We start from the raw sequence: 19,354 nt of genomic DNA, 5'->3' as shown, positions 1-19,354 counted from the left end.
CTTGAAAAATTACGTTTTCAAGGCTACCTGGACGCTCACCGATCACAAGGTAGGTTAAAAAACAGACCGATAGGAATACTCACTTAGACAATCAACGATTGGTCAGGGTTGACCCCGGGTGAATAGACCCTATATCAATCCATGCACACGCAACAACTAAGCACTTCCAATCTCGAAGTATTTCCACTCATGGAGAACTTGTAAAGCTGCCTCGATTGGTCATAAGCGCTTGCAACCAAATTGCTCAGTACAGCGAACAAACCAATAGCCACACACGACTCCTGTTTTGTCGTCTGCGGTATACCATATTTCTTCAACATCAGCCCAGACCATTATTGTTTGGGTATATGGACAACGCCAGTGTTTAGTTGAATGTAGAATTTACTCTCCTCGTCAACTGGGACTATCGACATCCCTAGGATAGAGGGGTAGCAAAACACCATAAGAATACAGGTAAGCGTGTGACGCTCAGGAGGTAAAGCACTTGAGCTTGCTTGAACACTTGCTGAGCTCAGTATCACCGGTTCAGTTCACCCCACAGATATTTGATTTTTCATTACCATAACGTGTAACTGAGCTTCCGGTTCAAAATTTTGTAATAATCACCGAGCAAATCATGAATTTTCACTCAGCTTTTCTTCTTCTTCATGTTCTTTGTATCGTCAGTCGTATGTTTTCTTGGTCAATCTTATTTCATGGTTGATCAATTCCTTAATTGTGATTATATACTGTGAACTGGGCTGTAGGATCATTAGCGGGTGTAAGTTCCCCAGGTATCAACGATTTGGGACGGGGGGAGTTATTTTGAGTTGACTAAACTACTAGTCATTTTCTCAGGTAGTAATGTTGAGCTATATAACTTCTTGGGTACCACATTGGATTCCCAAAGGTCACTCTGCCTGCCCCCGAAGGTTGCACGAGGGCCGGGATACTGTCAGGTTGCCCAAGCCTAGACAGGCGAAGTCGAGAGGAAGAGGTCGGGTTCGAACCACGGACCTTCCGGTCAGTAAATTCGCGCTCCAACCACTTGGGCCATCTAGTAGTATGATTTTGCGTAGAAACAAGGTCAAATATAGGTGAGACAAAACTATAGGATTCTCTGACCGTGCCACTTTGTCGATAAAATTTTTTGATGACATCTCCTGATTACTTTATTTTGAGGCGCTTGAAAATCAGCTCGATTTAATCTTACTGTATGTGGCTGACATTCTGATTAGCGTGTTAGAACAACAGAGTACGGAGGTTCATACCTGTCACACCACAGACAGCTACCTGTTTCCTCTCTCACTCGGAGGTGCTTGAGTGCTCAATTTATCGTACACATCTCCACCAGATTGAGACCTCGTTTGTAGAGCAGTGCGAATCTCTGAGTTACTGATCGTGTAGCTACCCGGTCACACACACACACACACGACCGTTCAGCTAACAATTGCTCACTTGACCACGAGACTTATCTTTTTTTCATATTCACAAACCACGTCACATTAAGCTGACTCATCAGACATCGACTGTCTGCACCGCTTAGTGAGCGTAGTAACTACTCATGTGCTGACGCGCCCATGTACGCGCAAACGGACCCACATATAGGGGAACCGAACCCAGTCAGCACACAGACTGGTGCGCACGCAGGGAGCAAGGTGTCAGCCAAACACTCCAAGTCCAAGTGTAGCACTCGCACTGCGGAGAAAACACGTTCCCGCCGTCCGGACTTTCGCCAAGAGACTTTCACATACGATAACTTCCCTTTAAGGGACTCTCACATGCGATAGGTTCCCTGTTGACTTGCCCCATATTTTATATTGCTCTTTATTTTATACATGCTACAAATCGCTCCTGTAAACAACTGTCAATCACAGTTGAAAACTTTTATTAGTGCATACACCTTCTGAGTTGTATTATGGCTATCCTCACCTATGCACTAATAATCACAGTGGGAACAAAAGTGAAAAGCCATCGGTCCAAGTGTCCTATATAGAATAACTAAACTGTAGTGAAGTTCCCTATAAAAGTTTTGAAGTAAAGTGGCTCGAAAATATTACCACAAGCCCTATAAATTTGTTGCACGAATTTGTCGCATCTGGCCTTTTTACGACAGCCGATCACATAAACATCCTATTGAGTTCAGTTTCTGGACAGAACGTTAGCTTTTTTTTACCGAAATGCATTCACCTGAAGCGGCAAGGAGTGAAAAACCTGAATAGTTCCATATCTTTGTCACGGCATGTTCATTTTAAATCTAGCAAGAAGAACTACATAGACGAAAGATTCAGGTGAGACTCTCGTGAAACCAAAATTGGTACGGAAATGAGCGTGGTCGTAACAGTAGATAATTTTTTTTCGACTAAAGAATGCAAGTAATAGCTTTGCTACCTAACTATTTACCTAGTCTGCTAAGGATTTAAGTGTGAAGACTCATACCCTGTGCTCATACCCTGTGTTATAACTTATCAAACAAAAATGGCCCACCGATCAGATCGATTCCTAACACTCACCGCTTCAGTAACGTAAGTGATTGCATTGACTTGCTGTCACGCTCTAACGCACACATCGCACGTGCTGGTGAACCAGTAGTGTAGCTGTTTTTCTAACTGCATGCATGAACTTAGGTTTTTTTGCGTCCACACGTGCTCGGATGAAATCTTGTGACTGTCTGAGTGTGCAGTCCACCCAAATCGGACGTTTGGTATGTAGTGGCAATCCGTCTAAAGTTCATGTACCGTCTTATTTCAACAGAAGACTTCCGCTGACCCAAAAGCGCTTTTATCTTTTCAGGTATATTTCAAGTACGATGGTACCTCCCAATAAGCAATACGCTCCGACACTTCCTGTTTCGTTGTCTGTTACAGCATTTCAGGAAAGACTTGAGGGAATTCCCCTCCGACTACCAGCCAAACACCTAAATACTTGCTGTAACAATACATGCAAAAATGACAAACAATCACCCACTTACCCGTTTTCTCCTCAGTACCATCCAATACGGATCTAGCGTGCAGCTAGACCTAATTCGATCTTTTGGAAATCGATGGACTAGACTCAGACAGAACGTCATGGCGGAAAAATTCCCCTGCATTTCTTTTGAATCCCACGTGTGCAAGTCAGTGGTTTCACCGCCAAAAACTGAATAATCCATGAAACTGTGCTGTTCAAAGAAAGAAAATTTCACTGACTAAAGCAGTTTGTCAAAGACGTACCAAGCTCCTACATCCATGCTATGATGCTACGCTATGTCCACTCCATAGCGTGAACACCTGCATTACATAAAACGTGCAAGGAACTTCCCTTTCATCGCATGAGACAGGGTTACATGTCCACGTTTAGCTCACACATCCGGTCAGCTGATTCTGTGAGGCAAATATCTATCAGGACCATACGCGTTTTAGCTGTTCAGTCGACTTGGGAGCATGACATCATCTTTTTTTGGACCCACACACTACAGGCACCGGGTAAATACAGTGTTCATTCTGCCAGATGAAACAAACTCTGGTCACAAACCACGTCGTGAGAGATAAACGCCCCCTGATTACACACGCAACAGAATCTAGGCGATGAAAAGGATCTTTATCCATTCAAATAAAGAGACAATGTCGTTGTGACAGTCCCTTTTTTCATTAGGTGACCCAGTTTTGTGTTTGTCAACTGGCCTACACCAGCAGGCATCAGGTGACCTTCCCCCCTGAGTACTCTTGGTCGTTGCATTGTTCCGATCACATGGTACACGTTATCACTCTTATATACATGCAGTTCCCGTCGGATTATGTTTCCATTTTTTTCCGGTAGTAATTCGATTGAAAATCCAGCAGCAAGGAAGGCACTCAGTTGTCGGAACACCCAATCGGTGCGTTTCACAGCCTAAAATACGTGCGCACGCCTGTTAGGTGCGAGCACTCATGTCAACCTTTCCCTCCGTTCCGGGGAGATAAAGCTCACCTACCGAGGTTAACTCGGGTGCCTCGGTAGGCGCAACTACTTCTACTATTTTCAAACTGATTAAGGCATCCAGATAATCATGTTGGGATGACCGCCAACGGGGGCAGTGCATCGTGCAGCTCGACAGTTACGGTGTCCTGTTCATTATCACAGCAACGGACGGGTAGCAGACAGCTCTGCTGACTGAAGCAGATCAGTCCAACGAGCAGCGCTTGAGCACTCTCCCGCTCAAATGTAAGCGTGGATAGAACAAGGCGATTTGATGCCGTAAACGCTGTTATTAGGTTAGGACGGTAAGTACTGCGACTGTTGGATGGATCCCAAGGATATAAGGGGCCATTTCACTGTGTCATTAGGGGGTCTGTTCTGAATTCTTGAGCCCTAAATGAGTCCTAAGTGTCTTTCCTTTATATCACAATACTTTAAAAACGGCAGTCTGAGCAGTATTCAACCTATCAACACACGCTAGGCCAAATGGAGGAAACGATTCTAGCGGCCAGTAAATTTATATCCTGAACCTTTTTGTAGCGAGACAAGAAATATCCTTTAACGAGCACTTGACATTAAGTTTTAAATACCTTTCGACAGTATCCAGAATAGTTACCTGTCTATCCTGCCCGCAGTCACGTGGGTGATTATCCCTATTTATGCACACCCGCCCAAACTGACAGAACAGAGCGCAGCATCTGGAGCTTTTCCAGATAAGCCCCGCAAAAAATTCACCCCTACCACCCTAAAAAGATTAGAAAAAAGACAACCTGAAAGTTGTACTTTCAGTTTTTATTGAAGAGGGTGAACTTGGGACATACATGAACACCTCTTTGGTGTCCTGGCCCATCCCACCGAAAATCCACTGCTGGGAAAGGACTCACCTCTCGTGGTTTTTAATGCGAGAAATTAGCGTTTCATCGATCTCGACGTGTAGACCTGGTCCACCGATAACTGTTGGAGTCTGAAAAGGCCTCAAAGTTCGCGAAGAAAGTCCTTTCAGTCAACAGCTAATAGATAATTCCTCTTAGCAGAATTTGATTTTTGCCAAATTTTTGGACTGGCAATAAATGAATAGAATTGCTGCCCTAAGCTCTATCCTAGACCGCTTTAACCAAGTTCCCTTTCGAAGACCGCTCTCTTGCCGACACTCTCGGGCATTACATCTCCACCTGTCAGAAAAGTTAAAAGTGCCATTTGGTGNCATTTGGTGGCCATTGTTGCATAAACGTCGCATAAACGTGGCTTTGCAAAAAACGTATTGCCTTCTCCTTGTCATGAACGAGAGTCGAAAGCGTCAGAAAGTTCATTTAAGGTTTTACGTCCGAACGGAGAAATTTTTGCATAAAATGAGCCTAGATGCGGATAAGGAACAGTTTTCATCAAAAATAGGTCAAGGTTGTGTGCGTACAATAAATTGGAGCTGGCAAAGAGTGGGGGAGGGCTTAATTTTTCGCACGTGTACTTTTTGCATTAGTGCAGGGGCTTAGCTGGAAAAGATCCAGGTGTTTCTGGCGTGAGATGGTTAATGTATCGTAGCAGGGGGACCTGAATAATGGACTCAACTAGACTTGCTCGTACGGCTCTTTCGTTCCCATCTATAGATTCAGTCACTGGTTGACTGATGACAAGTGTCTGTGTGTTAGAGAGGGGGCTTGTTTAGGTGAATGACAATGTTCTTTTACATTGTCCGGCGACAGGGCAAACTCCATCGGTTCGCTCCTTCAAGGCATACATCCGGTAGGGGGGGGGTGTGTTGCGTCAATCAGGACACCACTTGGTTGAGGTAATGAATACAACTTTCGATTCAGTTGGATACATGTAGTGTGTGCTTTCAAAGGGAAGCACACACAAACCTCAGACAACCAATCGGATACCCTTGTGATCTGATTGCTACTTGATTAAATTTACTTCACTTGATTAAATGTTCATTTCTTGTTTGAGGTCTGCAGTACGGACAAACGAAGGATGTGTCTGTGTGAGAGGGGGCTTGTTTAGGTGACAGGGCGACAGGGCAAACTCCATCGGTTCGCTCCTTCAAGGCATACATCCGGTAGGGGGGGGGTGTGTTGCGTCAATCAGGACACCACTTGGTTGAGGTAATGAATACAACTTTCGATTCAGTTGGATGCATGTAGTGTGTGCTTTCAAAGGGAAGCACACACAAACCTCAGACAACCAATCGGATACCCTTGTGATCTGATTGCTACTTGATTAAATTTACTTCACTTGATTAAATGTTCATTTCTTGTTTGAGGTCTGCAGTACGGACAAACGAAGGATGCATCTAGCCTTAATGTGACCACTAGGCCGTACATATTAAGTGGCGTGTTCTTGTGACTTCGGTAGCCCGTTTGGCGTGGCGACCGACCAACTGAGAGCTGTCAGATCATCAGTGGTTATCGGTGTAGTCCACTTTGTCATGGACCCAGATCAACCGATCGAAAGCGGTTCATCTCTTGAGTAATGGAACAGTTGTGGGACAAGGAATACACCTAACCGCTCCTGAATATTTATGAATTGCTCATTCTGTGTCATACTTTGAAGCTGCCTATACTCTGGACCTGCACTATCTCGGGAAGGAGAAGTTGAGCAAATCAGGTCCGTTGAACAATTTCAGGCAGCTGGAATAGCTTGAAAGTACACAAGAAAACTTGTGGCGCAATATGATTAGGCCTCATGGTATTCACTTTGGATACACCACATACTACTCAGTGTCGTATCAATGTTCCGGGAGACTGGCTTTCATTTAGTGTCAGTTGGGCTGTCCTATCCTGCTCGGCGTACGGCTTTTCGGTCAGTCTCGCTTAGTTTGGTCAGTCTGCATGCGGCTGGGAGCGTCGGTGAATTTACTGTGACCGGGGACAAATCGGGCTACATTATGATACATCGGACATATGGAGTTCTTTATTCTCAGGGAATTTTGTCTTCGTGAGTAAAAGGTGATTCGGTGATTAACTGGTTCGCCATGAACTGATCGTGATATGGTTGTATCTGATTCGCTACTCTGTGGTATCTGCTGTTAATCCGCTCCGGTGCCTAGTTGCCGGAAAAAAGACTCACAGAAGGAAACACCACAGCTGTATTCTGAACAAGCGAGTGAGTGAGAGAGCAAAGTTACAACGGCCCCACGCTATTTAAAGGGGACTTTCTGACATTGATCTAGGCTGTCTGATAGGCGTTAGTGAACACCCATCAAAATCAACCGTGCCCCCTACGAAATGCCTGAACACAGCTCACATTCGGTCGTGCTTCTGTGGCGTGCGTGAACACTCGTCAGCTTTTGCTGAATTGATTGAATGATTGACTGGCCTGGATACTTGCCGGCCTTCCTGTTGAGATTTTGGTGGAGCAGTAGGTTTCGGGCCTTCTGAGGTTACATTCAGGAATCTGACCTTCCTGATAGATATATACATTGTTTTATGGCACCGCCAGTTATTTAGTCAGTTACTCAGACCAAGCCTAGCGAGCCACATTGACTTCTGTCCAGATTTGCCTCAAAACGAAAACGAAATGAGACAAAGAGTAGTTGTGGTCTACCAGGAACGAAATTTTTCTGCAGGTAAATATGATTTAAAGTTTAGAGTCCACGCAAACGTATTCAGAAGAAAACACTCGGAGGGGAGGAACATTTGGGTTGAACTTTTTTGGATAAAGTAGCTTCTGGAGAAATTTTACTAACTCATCAGCATGGTGAAAAGCCACTATCTTCATTCCAAGTAGGCACCCATATGAATTTCACTCAACCCTTCTAGTTATCCTAAGCTGTTTGTAGTCTGTGAACGCAAAAGCGTTTCTTCGGTACTTTCCCTAGTCAACCTTCCATATAAGACTTTCTGATGTGATTTAAGCAACACGGATAATACGTTTGTGCTGTTTTGCGTTGCCGTGACCTACTGTTAAACGGTGGAAGAAGCGGAAATCGATTTGCCGCCCTTGTGACTGCCCAGTTAGGATCGAATGCAATAGAAAGTCTTTTGTCTCCAGTTGATGTCTGTGTTAACAATAGATTGTTTTCGATCAATGAGTGAGCCCTTTGAGGTTGATAATCATGGCCAACATTTGCTCGTTTTGCGGTTATTTTTTGTAACTCGATTGATTTCGTATTCCCATCGAGATACTGAAACTAAAACATAACTTTTATTAGTAACCTGGTGGTTCCTAAAAGCGGAAATTTTTGTTTGAAAATCATATGATTATGTTTACCTTCTATTACCGGCAGTTTACACAACTTATAAGTTGTCATTCAATTAGACGTGCGATCAAAAAGGTCGGTTTGAACGCCTGATCATGTAGCCAAAACCTACGAGTTTCCATTCTAGTTGTTTCATCAAACACATGGACGGAGGATAATATCTGACTCGGAAATTTATGGATTAAGTGATGAGAACAGTCTACCTATTAGGGTAATTCGTTAGTAGCTTAGGTGGTTTTGAATCTACACCCGTCTGCGAGCGTTTGGTGGTGTGGCTGTCGGTCGATCTTGTCTGTCACGTGAATGGGCAGTATACAGGCAAAAACCTGCCTACCACCAGTCAGGATGTATCACAGCACTAATGAACCATTGCAGCATAGTGAATAAATTGAATTTTCTCGCCTAATTAACGGTGGAGCGAGAAAGACTAGAAAAGTAACTAACTAAATAATGAAAGGTTCACGTGACGGTCGTGCTTATGACTTTGACCGAGGTCACATGGCTGACAGTTATATACAGTGATCCGCAGAAGTAATGAAATCACTGGTTACAGCGTGAAATCAAGCAGATTTAAGCCTATATTTTTGCCTAAAGCAGTTTTTACAAGTGTGGAGAATAGCACTTGAGAAAACTAGTCTGAATTTCATGATTAAAACTCCCTACGGCCTCGTAAGGAGGGCACCATCGATGATTCCCACCAAAGATAAAACAGCCGTACAATGCTTCTCGGCTTTTAAGCGCAGACTGCGTTCCCTTACAGGATGAACAGATTGATAAAACTTGTTTAGTTGTGTAGACGCGAGATTTTTAGAACTCATATAACTCGTTTGAACGGTCCTACTCCTGTCCTGACGTAATTTTTCTGCTCAAATCATACCAAAGGAGGAAGCACCGAACTCAATTTTTGATCTGAGTAGACCTGATCCGCACTTGATGGTGCGGCGGAGGTCCGATTCTTGTGCAGCTAAGTGCTGATTTTGATTGACAGAAATACCAGCTGAACTCCATTCTCCTGCATACATTTAGCAGTCCGGAATTCAAAAAAATCTACGTAGCTAGAGGGCTGTGTCTTAAATCTTTAGCATCGTTCCGAACCTGGTATCGATTTATCTACCGGGAAACAGCTGATAATACTTCAACCCCGGGGATGTGACGGTTTTGTGTCGAAGAACGGACGAAACCTTGAGGTAAAGTTTCCAAACGTGAGTTCATCAAACATTCAACAAATGTCTAGCAATAATAAAGCCCAACAACACGTTTTCTGTCTTGATAAGACACTGCTAAACAAATCAAACCAACAAATTAAACAAATCAATTTCACACCAAATTCGGATTTACGCCGTTCCCTTTTGGAAGTCTGCTTTCAAGCATGAAGCATTTCTAAGCCTAGGTGCGGTCAAATTTTCCACTTTTTGAATACACACATGCATGCCAGTTTTATCCCACCCACCAAACCGTGAGTTGAAGAAAATAGTTTATATGATCGAAGACGTTTTAATTGAAGCAAAAAGAACGCCAATAATTCATTCACAATTTCGTTTAGTCCAATGACAAGCAATGAAACTTTCTTGCTTTGCATCATACTGACATTTGCATCTGTTCGGTGTGGAGATGACAACCTGTTTTGCTCGCTGTCACTTTCAATGAGGCTGACTTTCGAAAGACACAAAGAGCAGGAGGAGGTCAACTGTCCGATCGAATTTCGTAGACTCCATACACGACAGACAATAGAATCCTGCGTAATGCTCTTTCAAAAGTGTCATAAACATCCTGGAAGGAAAAAAATCACACTAATTCCAGGGTGAGGTTTATCTCTGCATGCACTGGAGACTCAAAATGATAAAAAAAATAAACATATTAGCAGTTGACATTAGTTTGAACACAAAAAGATGATCACTGCAAAATACTCATGAAAATTAAGTAATGAACATGATTGAGACATACCAATTGGACTGCATTTCGCTTTCAGCTAGATGGTGATTGTATACTGGCCTTTCAGATGGTTCTTATCTTGGTTTATTTTTTTGAACCACATTGGTTCTGCCTTTCACTCACAACAAAGCTGTCTCGAGGTGAAGATTCTCTGTATTATCAGTGGAAGGACTCCTGTCCCCGCTCCAGTGCCTACTGCCGGAAAAATGACTCGTTGACAAGGAACACAACAGCTTTATCCTGAACAAGCAGGTGTGTGCGAAAAGTACAATGGCTTCGCGCCATATATTTAAGGAGAGGACACTGTCTGACCTAGATCCAAGGCTGTCTCGCAGTTGCTGACCTTGATGCAAGGCTGTCAAACGCTACATTTTGAAGGGCACTGTCAGATCGGCGTTTGGTGGAGTTTGAGGGTCTCAACAGGTTTGGGGTATTCCGGGATGATTTCCAAGAATTTGTCCTCCTGACAGTTACGTTCCAAAGATGTTCGTGGGAGCGAAATTAATTAAAGTACGTTCCTCGTAAAATGTGAACCAAAGAATAACGCAAGTTCAAAATTCTGTAATTTAGGCGCACAGGGACTTTGTAAGAATCTCAGATATTTTGGTCAACAATCACTCAGAACTGTGATAAATTAAAAGCCTATTGATGGTGTGAGGAGATTTGAAGATTTTTAGTGGAGATTTGATTGAGTAGGTGAGGCCAATTTATGCTGCATACCCGAGAAGCACTGTACAGATGTTTCATCCTCACTGGGAATCATCAGCAGTGCGCATCTTATGAACCGCAAGGAAGTTTCGCGACTCGACCTCCTAGTTAGTAGTTTAAACACTGTTCGGCCACGAGCGGTTGGTCGGATTCACCAGAAGAGTGAAATTTCATCTGAGAAGTCGTCACATGAGGAGCCAGTCAGTACGTGGTCACGTGATGTGGTCTCCGTTGATGTAGAATGAACTACGCTGTATCCCGTCAAAACAAGAGCTAATCACACTGCTGTTGGGTCGCTCGATGCAACCGGTTGAGTCTGCAATCACTGACCGGAAGTTTGCGGGTTTGAAACTCGCTGAGTTTCGTGGGATCTGCACAGCTGATGATTTCCAAATAAGTATGAAACAATTGATTATTGATTCTGGGTTTTTCAACATAGACTGACTGCATTTACAGAACGAAATCTCCACTAAAAGGTCATTCTCTTAAGTTGACCGAAATGTGTGCTCTTTTGCGTTGATGTTGGCGCAAGTTCACTGGTCACTGTCAAGTGGCGGTGAGTGGAGCGTGGTGGCAAAATTTACGAAAATCTCAGGTGGTGTGCTCCTGGTTACTGATGTGAGTTGGTACGTGGAAAATACTCCTAGTACTAAACCAACTGGATTTTGAACAGAAGCCCACTAGTTGGGCTCAGCCTTGAAACGCAATTGTCTGTCAGGGACTAGGAATTCGAATCTAAGAATGGAACTACTGAAAGTCCAGCCCAACTATTCTGAATTAGAGTCATACTGATTGATCTTGAACCGTCTATGTGCAACACCGACATACAGAAAATTGTTACGTTGACACCACCACATGAGCTGTACAAAAAACTGGTTACCGGTGAAAGGAAGAAGGCCTTTGTTGCGGAGTCATTTAATAGGAAATGTAGCTGACCGGTTAAAGACTATTAGACAGGGAAGCAAAACTCTCATTTGTATTTTATTTACAAAAACTGGACGTCCATCTCCTCCTGAACGCGTCTTCTTGAACTTTCCAAACATTCATTGCTCAAATCCAAGCAAACATTACAAAGCGACTCCACAAAATCCGCAACAGATCTCCCCTTTTCAAAAGACGCAAAGCGAAATTCTACGAACAACACATACTACTCGCTTGCCTCCCCAACAGTAGTGTCACCGTTTCATCGGTAATACTCTAATCATTCCAAGGTAGAATATGGTTGCTAACCTAATACGTTAATTGATCAAACTTGATACAATTGCAGTTGACGCGTCTAATTCCTGTTAGACAAACAATTTGACAATGGAAGGGCGTTAAAATGGACTGTGTCACATTTATTTTTTGTGTGATTCACTCTGTACTTTGCTTGAGCTCTAATGTGCCGGAAAATCCATAGGACCTTTGTGACTTTCCAACCCGTGAACGTTTTAACGTCATTCGTTAGTTAAATGTCTAAACTCGTCCAAACTGCTCTTACTCGACAAGATTTGAAATTTGACCCTGTATGGATCAAATTAGTCTCTCCCCCCACTAGGTCAGTATTCAGCTAGAAAGCCAAGTTGCGTCGTACTCCACCTAAGCTTGTCCAATCTAACGCACGTTATTCTACAAGCCCTAGTTTTTCTCTAGATGTAACACACTACTCATAATGCTGCTGGAAACTCTTCGACAGTCTGCGAACGATTTTTTGCAAGTAGGCACAGTTCCAGAGTTTCCCTCAACCCTATGTTCCACTTGAAGTGGACTATCATAAACGGGAGCTTCAGGTGGATTCAAACGAGTCACCTGTCAAAAACTAATTTATCCGTTTGCGCAGTGTCGGATGGTGTTTTAAATAACCCAGCTCCACGCTGATCTACAGTGCCTCCAAGGTAACTCCGTTGAGACCGGTATAGGCAGATTTTTCGTACTGAGACCTGAACATCATAGAAGTTGATGTGTCATTTACCTTTGAATACAATACAGTTAAATGATATTTTTGGTCATAGTTGAACATACCCTCTCCACCTAAGCTTGTCCACTACTACACCAACCCACTGTGGTGTTTATGCTGGGCGAGCTATGCAAATGAAGGTTGTGCGGGTGAGCGTTTTCACGGGTGAGAGAACTCTGATGTATTGGAAACTGCTAGACAAAAACCGGTATTCGACTCTTTCGGCTGTCTCAGATCTTTCGTCTAACGTTGCAGTTGGGTGCATCAGCAGATTCCAGAAGTCTGATTGCAACGGAAGTAGAACAGAACGAGCGAAAGCAAGCTAGACCTACTCGCGTGTGCGAATCGGTTGAACTAGAGTCCACCATGATTGTTGGGAATTCAAGGACGGTCACCATGTTTGACTAGTCTGGTTGAAATATTCCGTCTAATTAGCTTGTTGTATTCTCGTCCACATTTTGTTTTCCAGCTGATCTCATTCCGTTACACCACCAAAATGGACTGTCTTAGTACAATACAACCAGCCGTTTTATTAAATTCGGTCACGTGGTCACAGTGTGGTGGCAACATTAAGTGTATTACCTCGGGCACTTTTCTGTAGCCGGCCTGTAGGTCTTACTGTGGAGTTACGTACAGCAGTCCTGCGCTGCACGGAATGAACACCAGTGATAATGCCAGACAGAGAAATCGAAATATTGTAAATAAAACCACGATTACGGTAATATGTAGAGGTTGCATTCCATTTGTTCAACACAGATCTATTACGCATATGTTCCGCTGCACTTCCACTCCCGGCCATGTATTCTCTCACGAATGGCGCCTTCGAAGAACGAAAAGGATGAGGTAAACTGGTGGTAAAATTGTTCATTCTCACAGCATGTTACCGCTACATTGCTCGCATCCGGCTGCCATCTGGAGAGGTCTCGTGTTGCTACCTTGAAGTCCCGATGGTCAAGTCACATTATTAGCTAGCTTTGATCACGGGACAACATATTCGCCATCCGTAGGTTGTCTGGCATTCTGACATTGCTGATTATCGCGAAGGATTACGAACAGTGTCAGCCGGTTTGGCTGTTTTCGTCTAACAGCCCAAGACTTGGGAAATCCAGTAGTACGGATGGGGCCTCAGTTTGCCAAAGTTTTAGCCCGTTCAGTCAGAATAGCTCTGTTTTTAACTGCTGATGCTTCGGACAGTTAAGATAAGCGCAGTGGAGCTGCCACATGAACCGTATTCGGACATCTAATAAATATGACAACTAATCGCAGAATGGAACACAGCTCAATAATCTGCCTAATCGGTGTATCAGCTAGTCGTGGAGCCGGAGGCAATAAACCAATCGAACCAGCTGTCTACAGATGCACGCCTTGGGCCAAACTGACACAACAGTCTAGTAGGCAGAAGGAATAGAAACAAGAGGAAGAGTTGAGCGTCCCCTTTTGTCTAGCAATGCTTCTTCACTCGTCTGACCGTTTGTTTGTGTGCCATCGCCTCAGAAGGACATAGCTCAACTATCGTAAACACCGCGGTAGATGTGCGAGGTGTCCCATTTTCCTAACCTAATCACCATAATTTTGGTGTTTGCTCACTATAAGCTTCAACTGCTCTTGATGCACATGCGCTCATTTAACAGAATTAACCACATGTATACTTCAAGAATCCCAAACATTAGAGAAGGCAACAAACGCGTCAGGAGGATAAGGGAGAAGAAAGCCACTCCTAACCGTATCGTGATTGGAAGGAAATTGCATCCAGAATGACAAAAACTGTGATATAAACTAGCTGGACTTAATAATGGCTCAAGAAAAGAGTTGAGGCTGATATTCATGACCTTCGAAAGCGGTGAGAAATCACCAACCTCTGCAGCAAAGAAAGGCCACTTAAGTTATACTGGACAATAGAAATCGTGGCCCATCCTCAAATCAAGATACTTAACAGCTGCCTGTTTCTTGAATCTTGTGGATAAAAGTTCAGCAAACTGTTTCTTGATCTGTACCGTCTAATTAATATATCTGTTGTCTAGATGTAACAAACTACTCATGAAAACTCTTCAACAGCCCTGGACAAGTTTCACCTTTTCTTGGACTCATCAGGTAGGCCCAGTTCACGAGGTCCTGCTAGCTCATGTTTAACTTGTATCAGCTGGGTTCCGTTGAGTCCGCTATCAAAACCGAATTCGTGTGCGAGAGTTAATATCGTCATGTGTTTACTGTTCCGGTCTCACGCTATTCGAATGTCACACTGCAACCCAACAATGTGTCGGGCCCGATCTGGGTTGAACCGCTTCATTACACTGCGGGATTTTCTGGTGGGTATAAAGGATCTTGAATACTAAGATTGCAGTTTATGAATATATGGCGACATCACATCCTCCGAAATACGCGTATTTTCAAGGCTAGTTAGTCGGGCGGGTCTCGGTAGAACTTCACACCCTTCCTGCGTGGATGATGAAGTTTTTAGACTTGATCGAGACCGCGCCACATTTAGGTAAACCACTGTGAATTCAATGTGTTTTCAATATTTGCGTGTACTGAGTTGAACGGACGCAAGCGAAATCGACAAGAATCAATTGCTTTGATAGTGGTCCGCGGCATGTACGAACGAAGCTGAACGCTCCTTTTGTATGGAGCCACCGGACTAATAGGTTAGCAGGCCAAGCCTTTGCGTAAATAAATTTAATAAAACAGTGTACCTGCAAGGAATTTTTCAGTGGAGCTGGGGGACAATGCGTCCGGAGGCAACAGATGGCATTTTATGAGCCTCATACTTAGTTATGGTGGCCAGACTAACGTCGGTTGACCTCTTTTTTACTTGAGAGTATATAAGTAGTAGTAACACAACATTATACGGTTTCAGGGTGATGCTTGATCTGACCATAAGGTATGAAGTGCTGCATTGCTCTTCGCTCCTGCTAAGGAGCAGTGGGGCCTTCACTGATACAGCAGTCTAAGTTAGAGAAGTTGATATTTGGATGATGAAGACAGACAGACTGGGTTTTGATCGGATGTTCTGACTGTTTCTTGCCGGTTTCTTACGACTCTGGGGGTGAGATTATCAAAGTGTGTACAATCGTCCCATCAGTGCTAACTAACTAAAAGTGTAGAAAGCGAGTTAACGGGGGCATTTCGAAATATAAACCGGTCGTGGGCTGTCGAAGAGTTTTCAGCAACCTTGTGAGTGGTTTCCTCTATGAAAATATATTGCAAAATCTCGAATGTTGTGCCAACTGAAACATGAGGCGGCCTGTGTGCAGCACATTCAGTTGTAGAATATCATAAACGAGAGAGTCAGTCGAGTCTCTCGTGAGAACCAAATTGAATCGCAAATGAGTGTATTTCTCGAAAACTCCAATTTGGGTTCAAGCAGAACATAAGGTTGATAGAAACTCGGGTACTGCGCCTACCTGATGAGCCCCAAGAAGTGCAAAACCGGTCGTGGGCTGTTGAAGAGTTTTCAGCAACCTTGTGAGTAGCTTCCTTTATAAAAATATAAACCTTCATTGAACACGCATTAAAACACGCTAAAATTCCACGCGGATTTTTCGTATTTATGCCCAATTATCGATTTGGTCGCAATCTGGAGTTTTTTAAGCCTTTCGTGAAAAAAAGACAGGATGGCAACCGATATGTCTGGTTAACTTTTCACATCAGTGGGCGACAGGACTGTAAGCTTGCATAATTAGACGTCCGTATAGATTGTCTTCAACACTTGAAGAGTCAGAAAAACACCAAATTCACTCGGATAAAAATGGACGGCCACTATTTTTGGGGAAAAATTAAGTGGCGTCTTCCGAATACAAGCTTTTTACACTCAAGTAAGGAAAAAGAAGCTGGAACCTTTTCTGCTATGACAAAACCACTAGTCTCGTGCAGTTTTTACTCGTTTGTCGCAAAGTGGACGAGAAAAAAAGAACTTTGACTCCGTATGTGATGTCACGGTACGGTCCAATAATGCCATTTGCGTAAGTTTTTCTTGCCTGAGTCCTCTTGTTCGATGCACCTCTGATTGAGTGGTACCTTTCAGGTAAGACACTACTGACCGGCACACTTAGCGTTCATTTGAAAATGATGATAGTAAGGAATACTCCTAAAACTTAACCAATTTGCAGAGAATGACGTCTTACTAACTGAATTTAGGACTTTCGTTTGGACGAAATGTTCATCTTCCATACAGCTGAAGAGCTTTGAACCTGTAGCCTCAATTCCATCACCCATATTTCGGTTGAATGACCGGAACACAAGATCATCATTGACACACACTAATCCCTATTTATTGCGATCTCGCGAAATCCAAACAAAGTTCGCCTTGTTGGGTGGAGGGTAATATTAAGACCGGTGGGATTGTATGACACCTGTGATTGTCTGGAACAGACCACGGTCTTCGACAATTCCCCTCATTTGCACACAAATTTGGTTTTGACAGGAGAGTCAGTTGAATCCAGCTGAAACGCGAGTCTATGACGGTCCGCTTTAACTGAATGTAATGCACCAGGCCGCCTCATTTTTCAGTTGTTGCGATATTCAAGATATCGCAATACGTTTTTTCTAGATGCAATAAACTATTGATATGAGTTGTGTGTTACCTCCAGACCACGGTCTTATTTGCGGGAGATTCGTCGTTAGATTGAGCGGTGTGCATTGAACACAGGACCAGTGGGGTACACCGAATTAGGAAACAGATGCGACTGTGTTTGCAAACACGAATGCCGCCACGGATTTCCGCTCCAGACAACTCCGGTTTGTTGTTATTTGATAGTTTTTTTTCAGGTGGTCATTGAATTGTTCATAGCCACACCACTCGTTTGAACGGTCGTGTTCCTGTTCTGGCGTAATTACTCCGGTGAGTCCACACCAAAGGGAGCACTGGACTCGAGTTTCGCTCTTATCAGAGCTCATCAGCGGTGCATATCCAATGGCCGTGCCGGGATTTGAACCCCGGACATCTGACATGCGAGGCGAGCGTGTAACCACTACTCCACCAACGCACATTGGACGCATCTGAATTATCACGTCTGAACAGGCGAACGTGTTCACACTTGAGCGATGTGATTGGTGTACCTGAATTAAAATGATGGGCTCACTTATGTTACGTGGTGGTTGTGGTAACGATGACTCGGTTCCCGAAGTTGAGAACTGTCATTCAGTACATAGTGTGTGAACACCAAGGAGAATCCGGTTTCTGAGGTAGACATGAAATTTATCAAGCTAAATGAACAGATGAACCTAATCGATGGTGTTTCGATGTTGGTCAAGAGCAGGTCCACAGTGTGGTGATGTGACGGAGCTCCATAATAAAAGATCTTTGATAGGAAATGAAACCATGCAACTGTACGTATTATCAGACGGATACCAACACCCGGCACTGGTTTCAAAAACTCCGTTCTGGAAGATGCACGCGCAACCCACAGCACCAACAGATCGCGCGGAATGGTTCCACATTCCCCAGAATGTCTCTCAAGTTTGAGAGACCGATGTTCGATACATTTAACCACCACTCAAAAAGTTGGTCGTTCGATGTGGAGAAAATACGATACAAATGTGAATAGATAATATGATATTTCGTACGGCTAGATTTGTTAGTTGTGTACATGAATACTTGCAAAGAGTTCAGACTAATTCAGTCGTTTAGCTGATGAAACTAAAGCACACAGGGAGGAATATTCATTCATTATACCGCGAGACTGTTATCATTTTTTATAATAGTGCTATAAAACGGGTGAAATTCAGCTTCATCAAGTTAACGTGCACCTAAAATTGTATGTCTTGTTTGGTTATTCGTTCAGAAAATTGTTTGTGGTGACTGAAAAAGGGATGACAAAAGTGCTTTCGTTGAGGCTTGTTCTGGAAAGCCGTTGGTAATATCTTTTACCCTTCTGGATGCGTTTGCTGAATAGAGACATGAACATGTGAAAAAATTGAAAAAAATTGAACTCTCTTCGAGAGATACATTCATTTGCAAATCAGTTGGTTTTCATGAGGGACTCAACTGAATCCCTCGTTCATGATATTCTGCAACTGAATGTGCTATACACAGGCCACGTCATGTTTCAGTTGGCACGATATTCAAGATATCGCAATATATTTTCATAGAGGAAACGACTCACAAGGTTGCTGAAAACTCTTCGACAGCCCACGACCGGTTGACGGAAACTCGGGGATTGCGCCTACCTGATGAGCCCCAAGAAGGGCGAAACCGGTCGTGGGCTGTTGAAGAGTTTTCAGCAACCTTGTGAGTGGTTTCCTTTATGAAAATGGAACTCTCGTTCTCTTTTGAATCAAGTAAATTACTCACTCTGTAGCGACCACATCCTAGGGAGCAGAGTCCGGTTCTCTATAGAGGAAAATGTTGGTAGCTCAGGTATCGTAGATTGTGGTCGTTGGCTTGTTCGCTGAGCTGGGCGAACAAGCCAACGACCACCGGAGTCCGGTTCGTCTAAATAGGATGACTCTTGTAAGTAGACAGGTAATTCTGCTGGTGAGTATTCCTGCTGTTTTGCCTTAAACGTCTATCAGGTTAGCGTAGCTATGATACTCCAGTCTGCTCATAATCAAGGATTTATCAGCAACCGTCCACTTTCAGGGGGATAGTGAACTGTTATCGAATTAGACAGTTTGCAGCCATATCGCAGCAATTAAAAAGGGCTTTGACCTACAGTATTTCGATAATGATT

The 19,354-nt window shown here is 43.6% G+C and overlaps 1 protein-coding gene across 1 annotated transcript in view; it reads left to right on the top strand.

Moving 5' to 3' along the window:
• Positions 1 to 17,751: 17,751 nt before the first annotated feature.
• T265_02471 (hypothetical protein) overlaps positions 17,752 to 19,354 on the top strand; it is a gene marked incomplete at both ends in the record, with an annotated part of 3,238 nt that continues 1,635 nt past the window's right edge. The window contains 2 exons of the mRNA XM_009166720.1: positions 17,752 to 17,833; positions 18,735 to 18,912. Coding sequence (XP_009164984.1) covers positions 17,752 to 17,833; positions 18,735 to 18,912 — 260 coding nt within the window. The remainder of the gene's footprint in view (positions 17,834 to 18,734; positions 18,913 to 19,354) is intronic.

Source organism: Opisthorchis viverrini, assembly GCF_000715545.1.
Source record: "Opisthorchis viverrini unplaced genomic scaffold opera_v5_30, whole genome shotgun sequence".
In the NCBI taxonomy this organism is placed as follows: domain Eukaryota; kingdom Metazoa; phylum Platyhelminthes; class Trematoda; order Opisthorchiida; family Opisthorchiidae; genus Opisthorchis; species Opisthorchis viverrini.
The sequence above is the reverse complement of the archived record's forward strand: the minus strand, read 5'-3'. Positions and strand labels throughout refer to the sequence as shown.